The sequence below is a fragment of the Sturnira hondurensis genome, unplaced genomic scaffold, assembly GCF_014824575.4.
Source record: "Sturnira hondurensis isolate 20B ecotype Veracruz unplaced genomic scaffold, ASM1482457v3 Scaffold0006571, whole genome shotgun sequence".
NCBI classification, from domain to species: Eukaryota; Metazoa; Chordata; class Mammalia; order Chiroptera; family Phyllostomidae; genus Sturnira; species Sturnira hondurensis.
This window is the reverse complement of record NW_028079202.1, coordinates 5,119,476-5,136,121: the sequence shown is the minus strand read 5'-3', so window position 1 is coordinate 5,136,121 and position 16,646 is coordinate 5,119,476. Positions and strand designations below refer to the sequence as shown.

At 44.4% G+C, this 16,646-nt stretch overlaps 1 protein-coding gene across 1 annotated transcript; it reads right to left on the bottom strand.

The window, feature by feature from the left end:
• Window positions 1–313: 313 nt before the first annotated feature.
• Window positions 314–9,967, bottom strand: LOC118989894 (uncharacterized). The gene is made up of 5 exons (XM_037050239.1): window positions 9,688–9,967; window positions 7,294–9,586; window positions 6,579–6,789; window positions 5,005–5,823; window positions 314–400 (listed from the first exon to the last, which is right to left on the bottom strand). Exons 1-5 carry the CDS (start codon window positions 9,965–9,967, stop codon window positions 314–316), a joined length of 3,690 nt encoding a protein of 1,229 aa, XP_036906134.1.
• Between the last annotated feature and the right edge of the window lie 6,679 nt (window positions 9,968–16,646).

Here is a 16,646-nt window from a genome sequence, read left to right as displayed (position 1 = left end):
ACCCTTGCACAATGTATCATTGTCAAATATGGTGTCCCATACAGTTTGTCCCCATTTCATTTTTATGATGGTTTCTTTAGCCATACAGAAGCGACAGCTAAAGAAACCGTCATCAAAATGTGGAGAAACAGAGGAAGCATTTTCAGGAACATGTATAAAGGACACATGGACAAAACTAAAGAGGGGTAGGATCAAATGTGGGAAGTGGGGAATGGCTGGGGTAGAGGGAGTGGTGAGGGAAAAATGGAGAGAACTGTAATTGAACAAAAATTTTTTTAAATGTGGTTGCCTTTTATCCTCACCTTCCACTGGATTAGAGGTAAGCAGTTTGACTTTCATGTCTGTTACTAAACCAGCTTCGGTCTCTCTTCCAGCTGACGATGAGAGTCAATACAAACCCCTGAGGATCATAAGAACACATATATGAACAGAAAGTAAAGTGACATTTAAAATGAAATTCATTCCAAAGTAAGCAAGCATAGTTATAAAAAGATTTTATATTTAACTGAACCACCTAGGTATTCTCTTCCACCAGCCCAGTAAGCAGCTGCACCATGGAATTTCACTATTGCCCTTTGTCACAGCAGTATCCTCCCTGTGCCTAAACCACAACCTTGCCTTAAATTTGGCATTTTGGAAAATGTTTTCATCCACTCTGTTCTCCAGGTTCCTCTTTAGCACACTGATATCATCACACTATCTTCAAAAATAATTCTTTACCCACACTCTAATACAGATTATTACTTCCATAGTATTAAAGAAGCTGATGATTATTAAGATTCAGAACAGCTGCCAATGCTCCCTGATTTACAGCAGGGTCCTGTTAATGCTCTGTGAGAATGTGTTTCTGTGCCTGGCATTGTAAGGCCATATGTCTAATGATAGACACATCTCCATATGTGTCAGGTACACTAATACATCATATGTCCACTAACAACACAGACATGCAAAAATGTCGTTGTTAAATCTAAGAACCCTTTGAGTCTCTGACAGAAATACTTTTCATGTCTATTACACAGTTTCACCTTCTGGATAATTTAATATTCAAGCTGTATAAATCTAAATAGTTCAGCACAGCTGGTGTGGTATCTTGTTATTTCTCACTCTTCCTCTTATCTGTGCAAGTTTTATAATTGGAAGCTGAAAATGATATGGCAAATGAATAAAATTATTAAAGAAATTCACATATTCTGCACAGAGTCTGTGAGAAGCTTAAATCAATTTTCTTAAACTGTCAGCCATGATGTCTGCCTAAATGGAGAAATGTTTAGTCAGTCCTTGTTTATTGTTTGCCTCTGAAATAATGAAGCAGAAGAGTTGGCAAGGATTTATTTTAGTGTCTAGTTTTCCAATTTTGAATGGCTCTTGCAAGTTATGAACATTTTTCTACTTAATTATACAAAATATTAACCCCTTGTTCCTTTAAAGGAATGCACACTTTAAAAGATGTTTTTACTGATTTTGGTGGGGAAAAGAGCAACAAGTCAAGTGAAACTGTTAAAGAACAGACCCGGGGGGGTGGTGGCAGTGAACAATATATTATTACTGAATGGATCCCTCACTTTCTCCTCCCAGGGTACCCCTCACCCCACTCCGTAATAGGTTTGTCTTGTCCACTGCCAGGGAAAGACATCTCTCAGTGCCAGAGATTAGTGAAAAGGAAAGGAATTATTTATTCAAAGAATTATACAAACTTAGAGTAATGACTTAATGTCATCATTAAAATACTAAAGTCCTTTAGAATACCCACAAACACACACAGTACTTCCTTCTCCATCTGTGCAGTCTGGGGTATCTCAGGAAAAGAAGTAGAAGTCCGTGATTCAGGCAGCCCCTCAGTTCCCAGCACCATCAGCTGTGTCGCTCCCATGATCTCTAATTAATCCAAAACCATGTGGCACCTTCTCATAGCCCTCCAGCAAGAGTCATTTCACCCCTTTTCTTCCTAGTAAGGTCTCTCCTGCTATCTAAGCCACATGGCAAAAGGGAGTACCTTAAAGCTACGTGATCCCCCCTGGAAAAAACCCACATGGCTGCCATGCCTGGGTTTAAATCCCAAGGCCAATCTTCCTCTACAGCCCCATTTCTGACTCTTCCCACAGTTATACCTGCCAGCATTCCCATATTCTTCCAGCTTTACTGGGCTATCAACAGTAGGTCCAGACAGGTATAACCCCATGGTGTGGGGCCAATCATCTTCAAGCTCTCATGTAGGTCCTGTAACCAGAGGGAGTTGCCTCTGGGTTGAGGTCACTCCCTTCTCCCTGGCTCAAAGTATGGCCACAACTCTTTAACATATAACCAATTAAAGGTTATAAATGTGTTAAATGGCCATTCTAGAGGTTATCTGCAAAACTGTTGCTATGCAAAACAACTCAATGGCCCTGCTCCACGTATCCTATACCCCCAGCTCAGACTTGTGGGAGTGAGGACATCCTATATATATATTTTTTTCTAATATTTCCTGGACACCCTGAGTTCTGGACCCCATTACAAATCTCTATTTGGGTCCCCCTTTGGCTGCATCCTGTTATGAAACTGTTCCTTTCTACCTTGACCTTTGAGCCTTGAGAATATACTTTTTCATGTTTGATATAATTAAATACAGTATTTATGCTGCTTTACAACCAGAACATGGGTTTTCCTTGTATTTATGTTGTACAGTGGTTGTTTAGATTAATATTTTTAATCCAAATGTTTTTATATGATGATAAAAGTGAAAAACTTCATTTTTATATGCATAAATTTGTCTACCAAATAATTGAATTTATTTTGAAAAATGAAAATTAATGCAAAAGTGTTATTCAAGATTAATATTTCATATTTCTATTCCCTAACTGCCAATTCTAAAATGAAGATGTTTATTTAGAAAATTATTTCCAAATAATATCTTCTTATATTAAATTGCACAAATTTGGAATTTTTTTCTCCTTAAGCTGCATACAAAAACCAGAATGTAGTATTTTTTTGTCAACAGCATATTGTTTAGATAATTGTCATTTGTGGTCATTTTCACTTAAATTTTAGTAAGTAAATGAGTTTAACTTTCAAGATGTAGCAAGTCACCTAATCTTATCCTCACAATGAAAATGACTCTACCAGGTTCAGTCCATTTGGGTATAAATTCAAGTTGTTGAAAGAAAGCAACTTTCAATGATCTGATTTCATGGGCAAGCATCCAAATGGGCACTTGGACAGCAGGACCTGTGATGTAACTATCTCCTTCAAGTCTGCACCACAAAGGCAAGGCCCACACCCCTGGAACAAACACCCCTTCAGTTTGTGTTAATGATCCATTTAAGGATTTCCTTTCTAACTTCTAAATTATTTACAGACATGAGTCAGCTTTTGTCATTTTAAAACTGTCCTATAGCCAACTCTTCTTTCTGTTTGTTTTCTTGGAGATGTTTGTAAAAGTGCAAAATTGACTTTCCTGAGTAAGGCTTCTAACAAATTCTATCTATGAGATCAGATCATCTTTCCTGACCCACACTCCAGCTATTTACATCTTATAGATCTTGTTCCTCATTCTCTGGAAATATTTTCTAAGGTATGGATTCCCCAAGCTTCTCCACCCTCCCGCTTGAGTAATTGAGACAATTTTGGGTTTATTCTTCCTAGGATTGAGGCAAATGGGACTAACTCCTCTCTAGGACTATGTTTACTGTCATTTTCCCATCCATGTGCATCTCTGACTAAGAGTTCTCCCTAAGCATTCTCCCCAAGTTCTGCTCTCCTTTCTAGATAATCATGATTCTACCTTAAATAAGGATAAAAATAAAAAAATAAAAACCATACTGTTACCGAATAGGGGTCCAAGGGGGGGGGGCAATACTTGGCCCACCGAGGGATGCCAAAAAACTGCTACAGAACAACAGGGGCCCCTCCCAAGGACAGTATACTAATACCTGCTGGGCTCTTCTGTCTGCCACCAATTGGAAAGACATCTCTCAATGCCAGAGATTTGTGAAAACGAACCAAAATGTTTATTTAATGCTATTCAGGCCTAATGCCTCCATTAAAATATCAAAGTCCTTTAGGGTCTACACCTACACACACACACACACACACACACACACGTTAGATCCACCAACCGCGAGAACAAATGTTGGAGACTTTCAGGGATTCAAAGATGTTAATTTATTGGCCAAGTTTAACCTGTGCAGGGGCGATCCCTCCGGAGACACTGTGCCCACTGGGGGCTCGTCCGGGATTCGCGCCTAGTGCTTACAGCTAAGTCCTTATATACAGGTCATCAAGCAGGCGTTTTGCACAGAAGCAGATTATTGGCTTACAGGGCCCACACTCGAGAAAAAAAGGGTGGGGTCTGACTCAACTGAAAGGGAAATTTTGAAACTAAACAGATGGCAATCAACTTACAGGGTGTCTGCTAAGGTTTCAGGCTCCTTGGGGCTGAGGCCATTGTTCTTGTTCCCAACATTCCCCCGTTTTCTTTTGGGGGGTATGTCAAACCTTTGATTCTTCATCACTCGGGAGGATGGTGTAGGGTTGGGAGTGTACCATTAGCTTAACTATTTCTATTCTCTCCTTGATGAAAGCAAGTACTTTATTTAAGATAATAGGTCCTATTGTGACCACTAATAAGAGCACTAGGAGTGGTCCAGCAATGGCCGATATAAGGGTGGTTAGCCAAGGGGACGTTTTGAACATAGATTTATACCAATTAGAACTTTCTTCTTCTCTATTTATATCTTTTAACCTTTTGGTGAGTGTTTTGATATTTTCTTTAATTATTCCAGAGTGATTAGCATAAAAACAACACTCTTCTCCTAATGCAGCACATAACCCACCTTGCTGGAGGAGGAGGAGGTCTAGTCCTCTTCTATTCTGTAAGGCTACTTCAGCAAGGGAGTCTACTTGGTGCTCTAGATATATTATTTGATCTTGTAGGAGGGATATGTCCTTTGAGAAAATTTGGGATAATTGCCCGAGGTTGAGCTCCCCTTGTATGAAAGCCCCCGCCCCTACAGCAGCGGAACCTACAATCCCTATAGTGGCTACAACTGGGATAAGCAGTGGGGCTCGTTTGGTGCACTTAGGGGAGGCAACTAGAAACTCAGGATTTCCTCCATATAAATATACTTGAGGAATAATATAAGCACTAACACGAAGCTCGGGGTGAGTGGGGACAATGCATTTAAAAATGCCTTGGGTACAGACAAACCATAACCCCTCAGAAGCTTTGGTTATGAAGGGGTTCCCTGAGGTTGTTTGCAGGGCCTCTTGGTTAAGACAGCAGTCACTAGAGTTTGGATTTTTGTCTAGAGTGGAATTTGCTTGGAGGTAACAGGTTCCCCTCCCATGGAACTCCGCAAGGGTGAGGGACCCTTCAGTAACACAGTCCTTCATCTGGTCTTGATCTCGGTCTATGTCATTTGTAAGAGTGACTGTCTTAGGGGCTAATTCTCCTCCTCTGGAGGTGTTGGCTCCTAATCCTATATAAAAAGGCGGCCGGGGACTTAAACATAGCCAGCAGGACTCTGTAATTTCTGGCTGAGTGTTGTTGAAGAATGGGAAAACTTTATCCAATAAATCTAAGGCATAGATTTCTTGGTGATGCGGTCTTTCTAACGGTGGATTAGGAGTGTAGAATGGTGGCTTAGGGCTCTGGTCTTCTAATTCTTCTGACTTTTCAACGGGGGTTACAGGCAACCTGCTCTGACTGGGAGAACTTGTGGTGGATCGTGGTGGCCCCCTTGTAGTGGGCTGTGGTGGCTTTGGTGGGAGACCACCTCCTGCCCCCTTTAGGAGTGACTCAGTTTTCGTAGGGAGCTTCTTTATAGTAAACAGGGTTCCTGGATCCTGTCCAGTAACATATAATCTTAAACCCCAAGTTCTCCCTTTAATCCATTCAGGGTCTTTTGGGTTCTTAATAGTAATGACTGTTGGGTTACACTTATTTTTTCCACAGTCTTGAGGTTTCCCCCATTTACTTTCCCTATCTAAGTTAATATGGGGATCTTTTCCTCCTCCTGGGACCCATCCTCCCTTGCTGACTAAAGTCTCACAACCCCAACTTTTGCAGTAAAAATCTCCTTCCCATCCACAGCCACGGGCTCTTTTCCTCTCCGGTTGTGGACACCCGTAGGCTCCCGTTCTACTTAATTGTTTATTTAAAAACTCTTCTTCATCCACTGGTATGGGTTTGGGGGGAGCCCCTCCTCCAACTATCCCAGTGGATACATAAAGGTTTGAAGTCCCTAACCTATCTGACACTGAGGAATCTTTAAGAGTGTCTCCAAAAAATTTAGAAAAATCAGCTTGTAGGGTTATTGGGCCCACATCCCAAGTAAAATTTTTAGCAATAGCACTTCCATCGGCTGTTCGAATTAGTACCCATTCTCCTCCTTTTAACCCCATATTTTGACCAAACAGGGAACAAAGAATCAGTAGTCTTAGTTGGCAGAAAAAGTCAACTTCAAGGGTTCCCCTGGTTTTCTTTTGACTTGCCATCTCCGGGGATCCTCGTCAGGGGGGTTGGCTGGTTTCACATGGGAGAGATGGATCCAGTAGGGTTTCTCTGCCACTTTAATAGCCGTTGGCGTGCTTAAGAGTACCTGGAATGGTCCATTCCATCTCGGTTCCAGGTTACCCCGCCTGTGATTGAGGATCCACACCCACTGTCCAGGTTCTGGTGGTTCAGGTATTCGGGTGCCACGATCAGCGTCTGATAGAGCTGTCTTCTGAAGGGCTCGCACCTCGCTCCGGATGTGCTGTAGTGCCTGTAAGGACTTGAGGAAGTTGTGGTTAGAAACTTCTATCTCTTCTCTAGTTAACCGAGGCACAAGAGGTATTGGTTGTCCAAATAAAATTTCATAAGGGGCCCATTTCTTAAGGTAAGGAGTACACCTTGTTCTAAAAAGGGCGAAAGGGAGTAGCTCAACCCAGTTTTCGCCGGTCTCTTCCCTTAATTTCATTATGGTTTCTTTCAAAGTCCTGTTCATCCTTTCTACTTGTCCTGAACTCTGGGGCCTATAGATGCAATGCAATTTCCAATTGATATTTAACTTTGTAGCTAATTCTTGAGATATCTTTGAGACAAATGCAGGTCCATTGTCTGATCCTAGGGCTATGGGAATGCCATATCTGGGTATGATTTCCCTCAATAAAACTTTGCAAACGGTGGAGGCAGTCTCTCCTCGTGTGGGGAATGCTTCTACCCATCCCGAGAAGGTGTCTACTAATACTAATAGATACTTATAACCTGATTTCCCAGGAGTCATCTCTGTGAAATCTATTTCCCATAACTCTCCAGGAGCTTTTCCCCGATACCTTACAAGGGGAGGCAATTTCTTATTCTGCGCATTTACCCTAGCACAAATGCTACATCTAGAGACAATGGAGTGAATAATGTCCCTAATGTTGGGCCCTAAATAGTATTTCTTGACAAGCTGTTCCAACTTATTTTGCCCTAGGTGGGTACTTGTATGAATATCCTTTACTATCTCTCTTATTACTCCTTGTGGCAGGTAGAGTCTGGAGTCGGGAAGTTCTATCCACCCCTGCTGATTTTTCTGCCCCTTTAGTTGTATCCCTTCCTGCTCTTCCTCGGGGGAATACTTAGGATCCGGAGGTAGCGTTGGCTGAGGCAGTAGGGGGAGGAGGTTTTCTTGTTGTCCCGTAGCTGCTTCTTTCGCAGCCGAGTCCGCCAGGCAATTACCTTTTATAACAGGGGAATTCCCCTTTTGATGTCCTTTGCAATGAATGATGGCAACTTTGGTGGGTAACCAAATGGCGTCTAGGAGGGCAAGAATTTCACTGCGGTTCTTAATGTCCTTTCCCCCTGCTGTTAGGAGGCCTCTCTCCTTATATATGGCCCCATGAATGTGGGCTGTGGCAAATGCATAACGGCTGTCAGTGTAGATGTTGGCCACTTTTCCTTCAGCTATCCGTAAGGCCTCGGTCAGCCCTATCAGCTCTGCCCTCTGTGCAGAGGTCCCTGCAGGCAATGCCCTTCGCCACAAGACCTTATCTCCTGTGGTCACTGCTGCCCCCGCGTACCGCTGTCCATCCTTGATAAAACTGCTCCCATCAGTAAAGAGGGTCGGGTCTGCCTTTTTATATGCCTGATCTCTTAAGTCCGGGCGGGAGCCAGTCACTGTGTCAAGGATTTGCTTGCAATCGTGGACTAAAGTGGAATCCGGTACTGGCAGCAGGGTCGCCGGGTTCAGGGCAGCTGTTTTAAGGAACTGAACAGACGGAGGGTTTAATAGTTGGGCCTGATACTGCGTTAGCCGTGCGTTAGTTAGCCACCTATCTGGGGGCGCTCGTAGCACTTGCTCTATGTAATGTTCCCCAATCACCTGTATGTCCTGTCCCAGGGTCAACTTACTGGCCTCCTTGACCAGGGTTGAGGTGGCAGCAAGTGCCCTCAGACATGTTGGCCATCCTGAGGCCACGGGGTCAAGCTTTTTAGACAAATAGGCGACGGGCCTCTTCCATGGCCCAAGCTCCTGGCTCAGCACCCCTAGGGCTACCCCTCCCTTTTCTGCTACAAACAGCTGAAAGGGCTTAGCCAGGTCCGGCAGGGCTAAGGCTGGGGCAGTCACTAGGGCCTCCTTAAGTGCTTGGAATGCTTGCCTCTCCTTATCTGTCCATGTGAACTGCTCTTCTTTTCCTCTGGTTAGTTCATGCAGGGGTCTAGCTAGTTCTGCAAAGCCTAGTATCCACAACCGGCAGTATCCTACTGCGCCCAAGAATTCTCGTACTTGCCTTTTGGTGGAGGGCTCAGGAATCTGCAGAACTGCCTGGATCCGCTGGCTGGACAGAGTTCTTTGTCCCCCCTGCAAGTTATACCCCAAGTAACTTACAGTCTGAGTCACAATCTGGGCCTTCTTAGCTGAGACTCGATACCCCATCCGCTCGAGATCCTGTAACAGATCTATGGTGGCCTCTTCACATTCTCTTTTATCCTTGGCTGCTATGAGAATATCATCTACATACTGGAGCAGTACGATCGACGGGTGGGAGGAGCGAAAACCCTGCAGATCCTTGCCGAGGGCCTCATTGAAAATGGTGGGGGAGTTCTTAAACCCTTGTGGTAGCCTAGTCCAAGTGAACTGCCCCACCAGTCCATTTTCTGGGTCGTTCCATTCAAAGGCAAAGATCTCTTGGCTCTGGGGCGCCAGGGGAATACAAAAGAAGGCATCCTTCAAGTCTAGGACTGAATAATAGGTATGGGTCGGGGGCAATGAGCTCAGCAGGGTGTACGGGTTGGGCACCGTGGGATGAATAGTCTCTACCCGCGCATTCACCTCCCGCAAGTCCTGCACCGGGCGGTAGTCCTGAGTCCCTGGTTTCTGGACAGGGAGTAGTGGGGTATTCCATGCGGATTGACACTCTCGGAGTATGCCTGCCTCCAGCAGGCGTTGCAAGTGTCGTGCAATGCCCTGTTTGGCTCGGGCTGGGACTGGGTATTGCCTAATTCTAACTGGGCTGGCGGTGCTCAGCAGCTGCACCAGGGCAGGCGGCTGGTGGATGGCCAACCCTGGTGGATTGGTCTCTGCCCATACTCCAGGTATCTTGGTGAGTAGGGCATCAGGGACCCCTGCTCCTTCCTCCTTACCTCCTTTTTAACAGCAAGTAGGTATTCTTCAGAGAGTGGGACAGTTATCTCCAAGCTGACCTCTGCCTCCTTGTCCTTGTTCCTCGAAGGGCTCTCCTCACATCTGAAGGTAATGGTGGCCTGAAGCTTCTGCAACAAATCTCTCCCAAGCAGTGGGTAAGGGCAGTCTGGGATAACTAGGAAGGAGCGGGTGATGGTGCCTTGGCCCAAGTTAGTAATTCTAGTGGTAGTCCATGGATAGGCTTCTGCTTTGCCAGTCGCCCCAACTATTTTGGTGGTTGCCTTCTGAATTTGCCCCTGAGGTTGTTTCAGGACTGAAAAAGGGGCTCCCGTGTTGACCAGGAAGTCTATTGGCTTACCTTCGACTGTTAAGGTGACCATGGGCTCGTGGGAGCCAACGGGAATGGAGCCCTGGCCCCGTCACTCACTCTAACGTTTGGAGCAAGACTTCAGGGCCTTCTTTTTGTCCCTGACTGTCTGCCTTCATAGCCTTCAGCTTCGGGCAGTCTCGCTTCCAGTGTCCCTTCTCCTTGCAAAAGGCACATTGGTCCTTGTCTATGTCTGTTTGCCGTCCCTGGCCCTTTCGTTGTCCCCCTTTTCCTTTGGGAGGAGGCTTCTGATCAGCAATCAAAATCTTGGCAACTTCCTTTGCTCTGCCAACCTCCGGATCATCCCCATTAACATATACTTTCTGTGCTATTTCCAGTAACTTGCTCCTATTCTCTCCCTCAAACCCTTCTATTTTCTGAAGCTTTTTTCTGATGTCTGACGCTGCCTGAGTCACAAAAGCTATATTCACTAGCCTTCTATTCTCCTCCGCCTCAGGATCTAGAGGGGTATATATCCTGTAGGCCTCCATGAGTCTTTCTAGGAAGGCTGCTTGGGATTCCTCCTGCCCCTGGATGACCTCACCGACTTTACTAAAATTAGTCGGCTTTCTAGCTGCTGCCTTCAGCCCTCTGAGTAGAGCCCGGCGATATTGGATGAGCGAATCTCTTCCCCGAGTGGTGTTGGGGTCCCAATTAGGAGGCTTGGAAGGGAGGATACCCTCTATTTCTCTTCTTCCCTCCATGGTGTCCCCTTCCTCCCTTAGGACTGCCTTTGCAGCCTCCCTAATAATCCTCTCTCTCTCCTCCGAAGTGAAAAGGGTCTGCAGAATCTGCTGGCAATCATCCCAGGTGGGTTGATGGGTTCTAAATATAGTTTCGAGGAGGGAGATTAGCCCTTGGGGTTTCTCAGAGAACGGAGGATTCTGATGTTTCCAATTATATAAATCACTGGTGGAAAAGGGCATGTAGACAAATCGAGGAGGTGCTCGCAGCGGAGCGTCTGGTGGGGGCGGTGCCTCTCGGAGGGGCAAGATAGTGGAGGTTCCCGCCAAAGGCAAGGGGGCCGGTCTCCCTGACCGGGACAAGATGGTGGAAGTTGCCGCCAAAGGCAATATCCCCTCCCCGTAGAGTGCCCCTCCCCGGGTGTGTGATGGGCTCATGGACTCGCCAGCATCCCAATGCAAGGAATCAGGTTCCTGTTTGTGTGGGTAAGGTGGAGGAGCATTCACTGGATCGGGATCAAGATTGTCCTCCAGCGGTTCTTGCAAAACAGGATAAAGCCTACACTGATTCTGGGGCTGTCTTGGGGAAGCACTAGCAGTTCCGCCCCACCCCTCCTTCCCCTTTTCTTTGTTCCCTCCAGCAACGAGACAAACCGCTCATCTGCCCCGCTGATTTCCTTTTAAAAATTTCCTAATATATCCAGGCCGCTCAGTAGCAATATCCATCCAGATATCTATGTACAGGTATTGGTCGGGGTGGGGAACTCTATAAACGGTAGCCGGGACAGAAAATAGGGTTGGGAGGTCAAAAGTGCCCTCCGTGGGCCATCCTACATTGAAGGTGGGCCATTCTCGTTGACTCAGGGTTCAGAGGAATTCAGGGTCTGGCCGCGAGCCACCATATCCTTGGGCTTGCCTCCGAAAATCAGAAAAATTTTTCAACAGGCAATCAAGTGGAGAACCAGGCACAGATTCTCGCTGACCCATCTGAAAGAACTTAGAGACCTCAGAGGCCAAACCAATACACTAAACAAGACAAACAAAGACCTGACAACCAACAGGAGGGTACAAACACACAAATTATCCGAGTCCCTAGACATACACACTTGCAAACACACCAAGCACACTCGCAGCGCAGTGCAGGGCAAGGAAATAGAAACCTAACAGGACCAGTCCCAATCTAAATCGTCAATACCAAATTTCAGAGAGCGGCGTCCCACCTCTGACAATCCCTGGATAGTCTTAGACAGCATCCTAGCTCTAACCCACAACAGGGTCTTTAACTCCGGAGTACAAACACTAAGAGGATCCTAACCAATTACTTACTCAGCTGAAGTCACCCATCCCGTCTCCGAGGAGAGAAATCTCGGTGGGACCTCCAAATGTTAGATACACCAACCGCGAGAACAAATGTTGGAGACTTTCAGGGATCCAAAATGTTAATTTATTGGCCAAGTTTAACCTGTGCAGGGGCGATCCCTCCGGAGACACTGTGCCCACTGGGGGCTCGTCTGGGATTCGCGCCTAGTGCTTACAGCTAAGTCCTTATATACAGGTCATCAAGCAGGCGTTTTGCACAGAAGCAGATTATTGGCTTACAGGGCCCACACTCGAGAAAAAAAGGGTGGGGTCTGACTCAACTGAAAGGGAAATTTTGAAACTAAACAGATGGCAATCAACTTACAGGGTGTCTGCTAAAGTTTCAGGCTCCTTGGGGCTGAGGCCACTGTTCTTGTTCCCAACAACACGCACACACAGCACTCCCTTCTCCCACTGTCCCAACTCCCAGGCCACTAGGCCAAAGGAAGCTCCCCAAAGCCACATGGGCCTCTTCTACCAAAGCTGCAGGGGTCCGCACTCCACCAAAAGCGCCTGTCTTTCTTCTTCACCTGGCCACGGGGATCTCCATTCTGGCAAAGCTGCGTGGTTTTCCCTTTTCGCCTGGGCAAGAGGAGGTCTTAACTCTGTTGAAACCACGTGGCTCTCTCTCCTAATGTCTACAGGGTCTACATCTTTCCAAAACAGCGTGGCTCTCCCCCTCACCTGGCCAAGAGGGCTCCTCACTCTGCTAAAGCCACATGGCTCTCCCGCAGGCACTGTTTCAGAGGATCAGCCCCAAGTTACATCCTGGTAGAAGCCACTCACTTCTCCCTGGCCCAAAACTTGGCCACAGCTATTTAACATATCTATGAAACCAGTTAAAGGTTATAGATATGTTAAATGACCATTCCAGAGGTTAGCTGCAAAACTGTTGCTACGCAAAACAGCTCTCAATGGCCCTGCTCCATTCGTCCCTTCCCCCAACTGACACCTGGGGGGGGAAGGTGAGGACAACTTAATAATATTTCCTCCAATATTCCTGTACACTTTGAGTTCTGGAAACCATTCCAAATCTTTTTTTGCCCCCACTCCTTGGGCTGCACCCTGTATCAATACTTGTCTGAGAACTCAATGGTTTCTAACTCTTTGTTATTTTCTCATCTTCTCACCCTAAAAAATGTTAGCTTTTATTTTTTTCTGTTCCAAACTTGAGTTCTGCTACCATACTGAGTGACTTCAGACATGGATTTGGCCCATCTACCTAATCCCATAGTTTATAATTTATATTTGTATTTTGGTTATCTTTCATCACACCTCACTAGGTAATTTTATGAAAACATGTTGGATCTTGTTACTATCTGTAATAACTGCCCCTGCAAGATTTTAAGCTAAAATATCCTTCATGGCAAAAAGGAAAAATAAATCTCAACAATTTTGACACCTAGGTCTTTATTTACCTGTTTTGTTGTTTTATCCTCTCCTATTAGCTCCATTTTGCCCCACCTAAATTCAACCCCAAATGGATTGTCTTCACTGGCCTTTCAGTAGCACTTTCCACAGACACACCATGCTTCTGCCACATACAGGCAACAGCTCCACACTCTGTACACTCCAGCAAGATCACTGCATTCTGCCTTCTCTCTTTCTCCACACAAGAAGGTACACAATTAGGCAAACTGGTACAGCATGAATGTCCTGGTTTGTAACCTGAGATGGATTCTAAGTCACGTTCTCTCCTTCCTGCTTGAAACAATGTCCCAAACTTGTACCATGATATAGAGGATTTGAGATGTGAAAGAGTTAAGGGATATTGGAAAATGAAAAAACCTCTCTCCTTATAAAGAAAACATCAGAATGTTCTCTATATTTTCTTCTATGTGACTCTTACCAAGTTTCAGTTATCCAAAGAGAAAGCCAGATAGTGATAGAATTTTCTTTCCACTCTAAGCTACTGCTCAAACATGAATGCATTTTTCTTTAACAATCTACATCAAATATATATGTACATGTACATATATATAATATATAATATATATTATATATTATATATAGTATATATAATATATTATTAATAATGTTATTATACATAATATACAATATCATATATATTAATAATNTGAATGCATTTTTCTTTAACAATCTACATCAAATATATATGTACATGTACATATATATATATAATATATATTATATATATTATATATATTATATATTATATATGTATTATATATATATTATATATATGATACAGGGTGCAGCCAAGGGGAGGCCCAGAAAAGATTTGGAGTGGTGTCCAGAACTCAAAGTGTACAGGAATATTGGAGAGACGTATAAGATGTCCTCACAACCCCCCCCCACCCCCGTGTCAGTTGGGGGAGGGGACGAATGGAGCAGGGCCATTGAGAGCTGTTTTGCATAGCAACAGTTTTGCAGCTAACCTCTGGAATAGTCATTTAACATATCTATAACCTTTAACTGGTTTCATAGATATGTTAAATAGCTGTGGCCAAGTTTTGGGCCAGGGAGAAGTGAGTGGCTGCTACCCAGGCTGAAACTGGGGCTGCTTCTCTGAGAGAGTGCCTGTGGAAGAGGCATGTGGCTTTAGCAGAGTGAGGACTCCCTCTTGGCCAGGTGAGGGGGAGAGCCACGCTGTTTTGGAAAGATGTAGACCCCTGTAGCCATTAGGAGGGAGAGCCACGTGGTTTCAGCAGAGTGCAGACCCCCTCTTGGCCAGGTGAAAGGGAAAACCACGCAGCTTTGCCAGAATGGAGATCCCTGTGGCCAGGTGAAGAAGAAAGATGCGCACTTTTGGTGGAGTGCGGCTTTGGTAGAAGAGGCCCACGTGGCTTTGGGGTGCTCCCTTTGGCTGAGTGGCCTGGAAACCAGGAGAGACTTTGACTGGAACTTGGTACAAAGAACTCTTGCCAATGTAAGGTGCCGCATGACTTTGGATTACTTGGAGATCCTGCCTAGACAGACGACACAGTCCACAGTGCCGGCTACCTGAAAAACGGATGTGTGCTCTTTTCCTGATTTATGGTACTGGAGTTGGGACAGTGGGAGAAGGGATCACTGTGTGTGTGTGTGTGTGTGTGTAGGTGTATACCCTTAAAGACTTTAATATTTTAAGGAAGGCATTAGGCCTGAATAGCATTACATAAACATTTTGTTTCCTTTTCACAAATCTCTGGCATTGAGAGATGTCTTTCCAATTGGCGGCGGACAGAAGAGTCCAATAGATATTAGTATACCGTCCTTGGGAGAGGTCCCTGTTTTCTGAAGTAGTTTTTGGCATCCCTCGGTGGGCCAAGTATTGCCCCCTCCCCTTGAACCCTTGTTCAGCAACTTATATACACATATACATATACACATACATATACATACACACATATGATGTCACAGGTGGGCACAGATAACCAGATTCTTGGTGATCATGGACAAAGAATTAAACTAGAATTTTTAGCGGAAAGAGAGAAAGCAGATTCATTCAGCGATAGTACACTCTACAGATTATGGGAATGGGCCAACTATGAGCAGAGATTTACCTCAGGGACTAGAGGGATTCTATTATTATAAGACAGATATTTCCTGGCTAGTTTTAGTGAGCTTCTATTGAGCATTTACAAGTAGTTACATTACTTTAAAGCTACTATGCATGTGGTCTCCCATGATTTCCCTTGGCTGGCCACTGAGGAAGGGGGTTGCAGAATGTTAATTTATTATGATGCTATTATGATGAAGCAGGGGTCATGTAGCATCTTCTGCACAGGTGCATTCATGATTCGCCATGATTCGCCATGATTCAGCACTTTTCCAGAAAGCAAGAGCAGCTAGTCTTAGAACAGGGTCACTGTCCTGTACTGATGTCCTTTCTCTTAGCCCTGGGGCACCTCCAGAGATTCCTCCTTCCAGACTATCTCCTACCATATGTGTGTGTGTGTATAAATATAGATATAATGTTTCACCACCCTTATCCCCTTCTTTACTCACTTTAAGTTTTCTCTCCTTCTTAGTATGAGCAAAGTCTAAAAATTATTTGAGTCTGTACTCTGTACATTAGCATATATGGAAGGATTTTTATCAACTCCCCATAAGAAACTAGGGTTTGCTTCATATTTTATTACTAAAAATATATAACGAGGATGTTAATTAATTTCAATCCATTTTGAAAGATACCCAAGGGTAGGCAAATTGAATGTGGGTTTTTTTTCCTCTTTTTTTGTTTTCTAATTTCATAGACCTTCATTTGGTTCAAAACCTATCAAAAACAATCATTTTGCTTGTTAAGGTGTTTCTTTTATGATTTTTTCTGAATCCAGCTTTTGGCACACGCTTAAATAAGTTAATCAACTATAATGGAAGTGAAGCTGTGAGATTTATATTAGTGGTACTTCAACATTTAAGAACCATTTTATTTTCTAAAACCTCATTCATAAATGATCAGATATCTATTTCTCAGTTCTTAGTCATCACCTCTCCAATGTTTAGAACACTGTGTGGCCTGTTAACTGCCCCCTGAGACTTCTGGGTGAAACTGACAACCTACCTATAGGACCCATCATCCTTCAGGCAAGACCTCTTCTAACGGCAAAAAGTCGATAGTTTGAGGTTTTGATTTTTAAAGTACTGAGTAATAAGGTTTCCAACTTCTCTTGTAGTTTTACATACATGTGCATATGGAATATTACT